This window comes from Penaeus chinensis, chromosome 26 (assembly GCF_019202785.1).
Source record: "Penaeus chinensis breed Huanghai No. 1 chromosome 26, ASM1920278v2, whole genome shotgun sequence".
NCBI classification, from domain to species: domain Eukaryota; kingdom Metazoa; phylum Arthropoda; class Malacostraca; order Decapoda; family Penaeidae; genus Penaeus; species Penaeus chinensis.
In genome coordinates, this window is record NC_061844.1 from 15649348 (window position 1) to 15659347 (window position 10000).

Below are 10000 nucleotides of genomic sequence, written 5' to 3' on the forward strand. Positions count from 1 at the left end.
AAGCACTAGATACTTAATTTTCAGTTTGATGTTGTGAATTTGCACCTTTTTGCTATATGTTGAATTTGCATACTTTTAAAAGAATGTTGGCTAAGTAAATGGTATTCCATTGACCCACTCTTTCATTGATATATTTTAGTACATTGGAGAGTCATTCATCTAAGTCCTCTTATTTTGATGCTGCACACAGCAGGGAGTGAACTAGAGAGACTCAGGAATCCACTTTGACAATAATTGGGGATGCTGTGAAGGAGAACGAATAACTGCACAAGCCACGTTGAATTAGTGCCATTTCAGGTTTACATTTTCTTAGAAACCTTTTGAATGGTAAAGGATATGGAATCAGAACGTCAATAATCAAGTTGTCTTGAGAAAATACGGATTCCTTATAATTTTGTTGGTAAAGTAAAGTGTTAAATTACCTCTCTTTTAATAGAGCATTTGTGCAGAAGACCCTTTATGATGGGAAGGGCAGCTCATTTCATTAGGAGGAGGGACAAAAGAAGTTCATTGAGCTGTGTGAACTATTTCTGTGCAGGATAACAATAGTTGGACATAAACTTTTGTTTCCTGATATTTACCCTAACATACAGGTGAAACCCACCATAATACATTAGCCATAAAATGAAATAATTGAGAAAGGATTCAGGACTCATTGTTAATTATGTTACCTGCCTGACAGTTAGTGAGGTAGCCTAAAAGAAGTGTTTAATGTGGACTTTTCATAATGATTAGTGAAAGTAATAAAAAATAGCATAATATATATATATATATATATATATATATGTATATATATATATATGTATATATATATATTTTTTTTTCCCCCATGGTAAAGAATACATACATGCTGAAATACATACACAAACACCCTGTCATACTTTTACACTCACACCTGTTCGAACACAAATGCACTCACACATAGGCTGCATACTCCAGATTTTCTGTGTATCATAGTAAAATTGAAGAAGAAATTACATTAAATTATTCACCATATTAACCCCAAGCTTTTATTACATATTTAATTCCTTTTTGGAGTTGTAGGCAGCAGTAATAGGCCGTACTGGTGAAACAGGCAGCCATGATAAGGATTTCAAGGATAACTGTTCCCATATTTGTCATTAAACTTTTTGTATAATAATCATAGTTTAAAAAGATGCTCCACTTTACATTAGAGTCTTCCTTAAGAAGTAAAAATAGAGGCATTTAAACCACATCCCATCAGCTCTGAGAGGACGCCGGAAAAGGACACACTACTCCCAGGCCGACTTGGAAGCCGCCATCCGTGACCTGCAGGAGAAGAAGGCCCCACTGGGAAAGGTCAGCAAGCGCTACGGCATCCCACGCTCCACACTCTCCTGCAAGCTCCAGTCACCGTGTCCGCTGGCAAAGAAGAGTACAGGCAAGGGGCCGGTACTCGTGCGGGAGGAAGAAGAGGCCATCAAGACGTGGATCCTGGAGAGGACCGCCAATGAGGAGCTGCTGTCATGGAACACCATAGCCACCACACTGCAGATGCTCCTCAATGAGCAAGGCCTTAAAATATTCAAGAACAACAACAAGCCAACGTCAGGATGGCTCCAGGCCTTCATGCGGCGGCATCCAGAGCTCAGGAAAGTCAGACTGGGACCCTGGACCACTGGCATTGTTGCCGGACCCACTACAGGAGACCAGGATGAGGAAGAGGAATGCGAAGGGTGAACTAAGGTCGCTGAAGGAGCAGCAGTGACTGGTATTCAGACGGCTTGATGGATGTTTTGGTGAAGAATATCTCCCTTCTTTTTGTATTGAGAATTTTCTGTATATAATGATTTTTATTAATACTGTAATATCTCTCATTTTTGTATTGAGAAATTTTGCTTATGTTTTCGTGCTGAGACAAGTGTGCATTGATGCCAAAACAAATCAAAGTGAATCACAGCCAGTTTTGTTTTGCTTTTTGGTCACTATAGGATAGAAAAGGTTGACAGTTGCTTATACCTCATGGAGAACAATTCTTGTGATTTGCATTTTGAACTTTGACCAGTGAAGTCAAGGCATGAGCATTAGTTTTCTATTATTTGATAATTTAATGAATGATCTGATGATTCTCTAAAGGGAATTTAAGTTTTCATGTAAAAAAAGGTGTTTATTTGCTTTTTGATTGGCTTTTTAAATGTTCGCTTTTTTATGTTGATTTACATGGACTTCCAATTAAAAAGTCTTGTAGAAAATGTTGCTTTTGCTGGACATCAGAGATTATGTATCAATATATATTTTTATTTCCAAAAGAAAGATATTTTGTATTCTTTAACAAAGTAATATGTTTAAAAACACATAATAATGGTCTGTTATTTTCCTAAACAACCTGACAGATATTTATTTAATTTTTTCAGTAATGTTCCCATTCCTTTTTGAAAGATGATCAGTTTTGAAACCATATTGTAAAGTTACAATGCTGTGAGTTATAGGCCGACACCTTGGATCAGTGTCTCCGAGCGTCTCTCAGATGCAGCACTCACCCCCCCACCCACCCCATCCAGAATGCAGTTGTGACTACAAGGAGCATGCAGTCAGTTTTTGGAAGCAGTGCAGAGTCACATTCCCTGAGCGCACAGTAATGCCAATATTAAGAAGTGCCAGGATTGAAACTGCTTTAGCAATGCTTTAGAAGGAAATAACAATTTTGAGGTAATGTATGTTATTTTGTCTTTTTATTTCTATTTGTGAATGGCTAGTTTGGGAAATGTAAACGGACTCACTCACTCACTCACTCTCACTCTCACTCTCACTCTCACTCTCTCTCTCTCTCTCTCTCTCTCTCTCTCTCTCTCTCTCTCTCTCTCTCTCTCTCTCTCTCTCTCTCTCTCTCTCTCTCTCTCTCTCTCTCTCTCTCTCTCTCTCTCTCTCTCTCTCTCTCTCTCTCTCTCTCTCTCTCTCTCTCTCTCTCTCTCTCTCTCTCTCTCTCTCTCTCTCTCTCTCTCTCTCACTCACTCACTCACTCACTCACTCACTCACTCACTCACTCACTCACTCTCACACACACACACACACACACACACACACACACACACACACACACACACACACACACACACACACACACACACACACACACACACACACACTCACTCACTCACTCACTCACTCACTTATGTCTACTGCCTAGCCATATATCATTGCAATAAAGCCTAATTCTTTCAAAGAATCATGTTTTTGTGTGTGTTCTTGCAGTCTGAGAACACAATATTCCAAATGTGAAACACTTCAGTAAGCTTCAAAGTCTTTTTCTGCCTTCTTATACTTGATAAAACAAAGTGAATATATAAGTTAATATCCTTATTGTATTGTGGAAGAATACTGACTGGTTTCCAGCAATAGAAAATATCAGAATGTTTGCAAATGTTGTTTCTTGTTATTTAGTTGAAGTGGAAATCAGCATTTTTTTCTTCTTCTTTTCCTCCAGAAATGCTATAACTTGTTTGCACGTTTGTAAGTATTTAGGGAATTCTCTGTAAAGATATTGCAAATAATGTAATATTTGAACTTTGGTACCATTCATGCTGTTTCTAACTCAGTGAAAGACTTAACAAAATCCTTCAAATGCATAATCTAGCCTTTTCTTCCTTAACAAATATCTCACATACCCAAGTAATAGATTTCATCATTATCATGGGAATTATCATGAAAATAACTATAAGCCTCATGCTAATAACTTAATTTCCAGCATGAGGTAAGATTCTGGGCCTCCTAAATTTTGTAACATTATTATTGTCAATGGCCAGACTTTGGTAGTAGCCCTGGAATGGTATTTTATAGGTAATCCTGACCCAGTAAGACCACTATACACCATGGATTCGGGTTTTCCAATGGCTGTATGGTAGATGGAATGGTAGTTCAGGGGAACTTCACATTCCATTGAAGCTACTGAGGGTGTTGTTGATCCTATGGAGGGGATAAGCCTTTAGTGTTTTGCAAGGCAAAATAGGCACTTTGTTTCGGGGACATAAGGTTGATAATCTACCAGCCTTGTAAACAAAGGCACCACTGTGCTCTATGCTGGGTGAGCAGGGTCAGGAGAGGCTGGGGCACCTGTGTGGCTCTTTCTTTGCAGTTCAGTACTTACCGTCATTAAACGTAGACGTTCTTGAGGATTTATCTTTGGTAGAGAGTGGAATAAAAATCTGTTATCCAGTGGCCTTTATGCATGAATATATTTGGGTTATATTCCACTTGTTACCATCCGTACTTAAGGGAGTATCAAGGGTGGTAAGAAGTAGTTTAGCAGCACTCGAAAGGGTGCTAAGTAACAATATTTTATCTTTTAGGTTCATCAATTGTTATTATTAATTAAATTGACTCAGATATTTTATTTTTTATTGATTAATGGTGTAAAGTTTTACATGTGACTTTTAGACCAATAATGGAAAGAGAGAAGACAAAATAATATATACTTACAGAGTATAGTTTAGGACATAAACAAGAGGCAACTTAATGATCTAAAGTTTTAATCAGTTTTACAGAAAGTCTTTGGATAATTATGCAACTTTTTATATATCAAATTTTTACACCAAATACCAGTATTAACACTGGAAACATCATTCTTTTCCCAGTATCCATGCTGTATCAAATTAATGTAATATGATATAGGGCCAAAGACTTATTTAATTCAAATCTATTTACTTGTTGTTTACTGTGAGGCAAAACAGTTGGGATGCTTAGTTTATGGTATAATAATTTGCATGATATATGTCATGTAAAAATGCTAATTTTGTCTTTGTATATGGATCTGAGAATTTTACTGTTAGTTTGTTTTTAATTCAGTATTTCTACTTGAAGGGTTAATGGTTAATGTTTAAAAGAAATAAATGTGCTAGACATCAGAGGTCGTATAGCACTATGGTAAAGTATTGTGGCCAAAAGGCTGGAAGTGAGTTAATGATCAGGATAATTTGTGTTATATGTCAGAGGTTGTAGAATGCTGTAGGATAGAATATTAGTGAAGAGGGGAGCAAATGGAATACAGTGAGGAATTGTAAAAGGATGCGGTTAAAAGTATAGGGTGATCAGATCAAATGGAGAGCATGTGTCTGAGGAAGGGAGAGGAAAACTGCAAAAAAGCTATTATGAAACAATCAAATGCTAATAAGGTAAGAAACAATAGTTGTGGAAGCAGGAGAAGAATCCTGAGAATGAAATAAGGGAACAGGGGATGGCAGTGAAGTATTGGGAAGAGTGACAGGAAGGGAGGATCCACAGATGGAGGAGGAGAGGCTGGGGTGTTTTGTGGGAGACCGGGAGGAAGAGGGGCGGGGGGAACTTGAGGAAGATGGATATTGGCATATATTTTGAATGTAGAGCAACTAAAGGAATTAGAGGATGGATGAGGGAGTGGATCATTCTCTTGGGTCAAGTTTCTGAACTTTTGGATGTCTTCAAGAATTTCTAGAGGGGAGTTGGGTGGGGAGGTCAGAGAAATAAAGGTTTTATGTGGAGGAGAAGAGGGAATAGGTGCCCAAGGAGCAGATGAAGAGGTGAGTATGGGAGAGGATGTGGTAGAAGAAGATGGAGTGGAACGTTTAGATTGCCTGGTGCGACAGGTAGAGTGAGAAGGAGGGGAGGCACTGTGGAAGTGGTAGACATTGGAGGATCTGGGTTTAGACTGGAAAAGGAATTTGAATGGGGTAGAGAGGTAGTAGAGATAGGTTGATTTAGGGTAGAAAGGAAAGATACTGGGAGAGATGCTGAGATTTCTTGTGACGGGAGGGAAGCAGAGCAAAGTACAGTTTTTGAATAGGTAGAAAGAGAAAAACCTCTTCGGCATGCTTCTTGTCTTGCTTCACGTAGAGTGAGGCCTAGTTTGAATCGGAGAACTGCTACCTCAGATTCAAACTTGTAGGCAAAGCAGCTTCTGTAGAATACATTATGGGAGCCACCACAATTGGCACACGCGCATGACTGAGCAGAACAATTTGTACAGTCATGACCAGATTGGGCACATAGAGGGCAGTGGGTTGTGGAGTGACAGTATTTGGCTGGGTGGGTATTGTCAGAGTAAGGGGCTGTAGGGGGAATCACAAAGAATTGATCCCACTTGGCTGGACCAAAAAGGTACTCAAAAGGTTAACAGAGGTCGAAGCAGTAGAAGGACGAGGGTGGGAGGAAGATGGGGTGGTATGGAAAGAGGTAATACTATGGGGAGGACAAGAAGGATGAAAAGCAGTGATAAGGGGGGTGGGGATAGACACTGAAGAAGACTGTGCAGTAGAGAATGGAGTGGAAGATGTTGAGAGAGAGGAAGGGATGTATTCTGAAGGTTAAATAATGACCAAGGTGGATGATTCGGAATGGACAGAGTTGACCGCAAACATCGAGGAGGTGGTATTAGTATCAGTTGGAGCCGTGGTCAAAGGAGCAGCAGGGGTTGGGAAACCAATGAAATGAAATTTAGATGGGCTAGTTGATGAAAGGGCCTTAATTCCCCTAATGAGGTAAAACATCTTCATTATTGGCCTTGATGAGCTTGAAGCAAATGGGGTCCCCATGAGGGTAAGAGCTATACAATTAACTAAGGGAATACTGTGCCCATGGCTCCTGGAGGCCATTCATGACAGACACAAGGCCAGCCTTTCATCCTTTCGGCATGGCTTTCACACCTTAGGAAGTGGACAGAAGAAGGGGATGATGAAGAAGAGAAGGAAAGGAACAGGGGGAGAAGAAAAAATCAGGGGGCATGTAACTGGAAGGATTTCTTTTAGGGGAGTTTCCCTCCCCATTTAGGTATTCCAAAAATCTTAAACCAAAAGAAATGCTCACTGTTAAAGAGATGCAGTAATAGAAATGAAGAAATTCTAAATGACAAAATTTTTTTTTGTCAATTTAATGGATCTATATTTTAATATTGATTTAATAAAAATACTTTAAAGGTATAAAAAAGCAAATATCTGAAACTCGGTATATTTTGGATATTTTAGCCAGGTTGATGGAAGTTGATGCTCTTGGATAATCCTTGTTCTCAATAGGACTTACATAACTACACAATCAGTATCATTCTTGTTCTGTTCTTTGCTATTATCAATAATTCTTGCACTGGCATAGTCAGGAGGTGGCACTATCTGATGTTGAGCAGTTTACCACAATTCATAAAAATTTCCTGGTAAATTGCAAAACTCACTATCTGATGTTGAGCAGTTTACCACAATTCATAAAAATTTCCTGGTAAATTGCAAAACTAAACAATTCAGTACCGCAAGGTGCATGAGTGTATTTATATTAGATAAAAAGGAATGTCATTGAAACACTTCCATTAATATAATAAGAAATTTATTATATACAAATTTATTATACCTGAAAAAATATCAATAGAAAGTTGTCACTTCATATTAAGATTCTTTCAAGAGTATGCAAAGCAGTTTTTGTATAAACGCTGTAAATATCTTAATGACAAGATGGTTAGAGAAATATTGCTGTTATTTATGGGAAAGAGACTTTGGCTACCTGGCTGCAGAGGCATGATGTGTACCAGTGTTGGTTGGACCTTATTCCTGCTACGGAATCAGTGAAGTGAAAATTCTTGGGCTGTAACTGAGAACCATGGATAAAAGAATGGCATTTACTTGTTACGTTTTGAATTGTTATTTAAAAAAAAAATTAATCATTATTATTTCCCCCTCATATACTTTTAACTTTTTTTTTTCTTTCTACAAGCAAAGTCTTTTCTCTTCTTTTCATGGAGGGAAAAATACAGATTAAAAAAAGCAAAAACTATCAGTATGGACTCACTATTACCTACTGTTGTACATTAATTAGACTATTTTATTTATATCATTCTATAACTGCCATAATATTTCTTTTCCATGCATCAATACAAAAATATACAATAACCTTTGAATTAAATGTTTCTGTGCACAGGTTTCTGATTTAAACATTTAAATCCAAAGTACTTGTAATAATACACTTGTTGTATATAATTATAATATGGGCAAGACAAATTATTGTAAAGTAACCTAATACTTATGATTATGAAATGCAATTCTTTTAAAGTGAAGGTAAAACAGTAGTAGAAAATATTTGGGGGACTATATTGTCAGTGTGAAAAGAAAGAGAGAAAAAAAAAAAAAAAAAAAAAAAAAAAAAAAAAAAAAAAAAAAAATTAAGATAAAGGACAAATAAGAAATTAATTATAACCGGATATTTATACAATAAGGCTGACTAGTTCCAAGCACTAGTGTGAGATAATTAAAACACTAAACAATAAGATACTTAAAAAAAAAAGATAAATGCAAGCTACTTAATCTTACTTGATAAAGTGAAATTATCCAATCAAAAATGCCCTTCAGTTTACTAATCTATCAATTTCTCTTCTCATCCACTAATAAAAAACAAAAAATTCTCATGTTTCGGAGAAGTTTTTCAGCATTTTGCATTTAGGTGTTTATATTAATATATTTTTTGTGCCTCTTCTTACACTGCTTGTATCTAAATGAAGATGCCTTGAGAACTTCACGCAAATCCTACGCCAATTTTGGTCCGTGTTATATGGCAAAAAGGCTGTTAGTAGGTGATGGGAAAGACTTAACTATTACGTTGAAAAAGGTCCTTTGAGGAGGAAGAGGGAGAAGTAAGAACAAGATGACGAAGGGAAAGGAGAAGAAAAATTAAGAGTGATATGACGATAGCAAGAAATAAGAAATAGAAACAAACAAGACAATAAAAGCAAAGCAAAATAAACAAGATAACTGAAGGCAAAGGTGAAGAAGAAAATGAGACAAAGGAGTTAATGAAAATAAAAAAAACAAAGGAAAATTAGAAAAAAATGACTACAGCAAAGCCTAGTATTAAATGCCATCCTATTCATTTTCCCAAAATACCAAAAGAGCCTGCAAAAACTACCTAAAAATTAATAAATACGTAGCCTCTTCTTTCACCTCTGGAAATTAGCATAACAAGGGCCTAAGTAACCAATACTTCTGTAAATGTACTATAGTGGAAGGGAGAAAGGGTGGGAGGGGGGGGGGAGAGAAAGAGAGAGAGAGAGAGAGAGAGAGAGAGAGAGAGAGAGAGAGAGAGAGAGAGAGAGAGAGAGAGAGAGAGAGAGAGAGAGAGAGAGAGAGAGAGAGAGAGAGAGAGAGAGAGAAAGAGAGAGAGAAAGAGAGAGAGAGAGAGAAAGAGAAAGAGAAAGAGAAAGAGAAAGAGAGAGAGAGAGAGAGAGAACGAGAGAGAGAGAGAGAGAGAGAGAACGAGAGAGAGAGAGAGAGAGAGAGAATGAGAGGAAAGTTCATCTTAAAAATGCTGAAACTTCATTCCTTAAAAAAAGTGTGAGGGGGGGGGGGGGGCTCTTGTTGAACCAAATCCAGATTCATGTGAGAGAGAAAAAAAGGAGCACAGCTCAAATATGAAAACATTAATTTAACAAACAAACAAACAAAAATAAAATAAAAAAAAGTTAAAAAAAAAATTAAAATATCAATATCAATACATAAGAAAAGACAAACATGTGATTATTCATTATAAGCAAAGGTGCATTAGATGTCATGTTTCGAGTATATAAATTCCGTGTCAAATGGATGGAAACCCCTTCCAGATTCAATCATTTGATATCCTGATACCTATTACCACCTAAAACTAGTCAGATGCAGCACCAAATACTTTGGATAATCATGAAGTAGTGACCATCATATCCATTTTCCTTATGCTTATTTTAATGAACTCGTCCACACCCATGCTAATGAAGCAGGAACTGTCTGCACGTGTGTGTAATAATGACCCTAGGTAAGCAATGCAGAAATTATGTCGGTTACTTTTCACCAAAAACATTGTAATACGAGAACTTCATATTTTTCTAACCGCATCTTTTGCAATGTTAACCCCAAAACTGACATACATGCCATGCCCACTGTGAGTTAATTTTATTAATTGTTCTTACACATAGAAGGCTAAACAAGTACTAAGCCACCAATGAGCCAGTTACGAGTACTGCCTGTCTCACTTGGTTACCTTTTTCATTGATTTTTGAAAATAT

At 37.2% G+C, this 10000-nt stretch overlaps 1 protein-coding gene across 1 annotated transcript in view; it reads left to right on the top strand.

Moving 5' to 3' along the window:
- The window catches only part of LOC125039137, a 10912-nt gene extending 8592 nt beyond the window's left edge, over nucleotides 1-2320 (top strand). Inside the window, exon 3 of the mRNA XM_047632888.1 lies at nucleotides 1226-2320. Within this exon, the coding sequence (XP_047488844.1) occupies nucleotides 1226-1701 (476 nt within the window). The 3' untranslated portion in view covers nucleotides 1702-2320. The remainder of the gene's footprint in view (nucleotides 1-1225) is intronic.
- Nucleotides 2321-10000: the final 7680 nt, after the last annotated feature.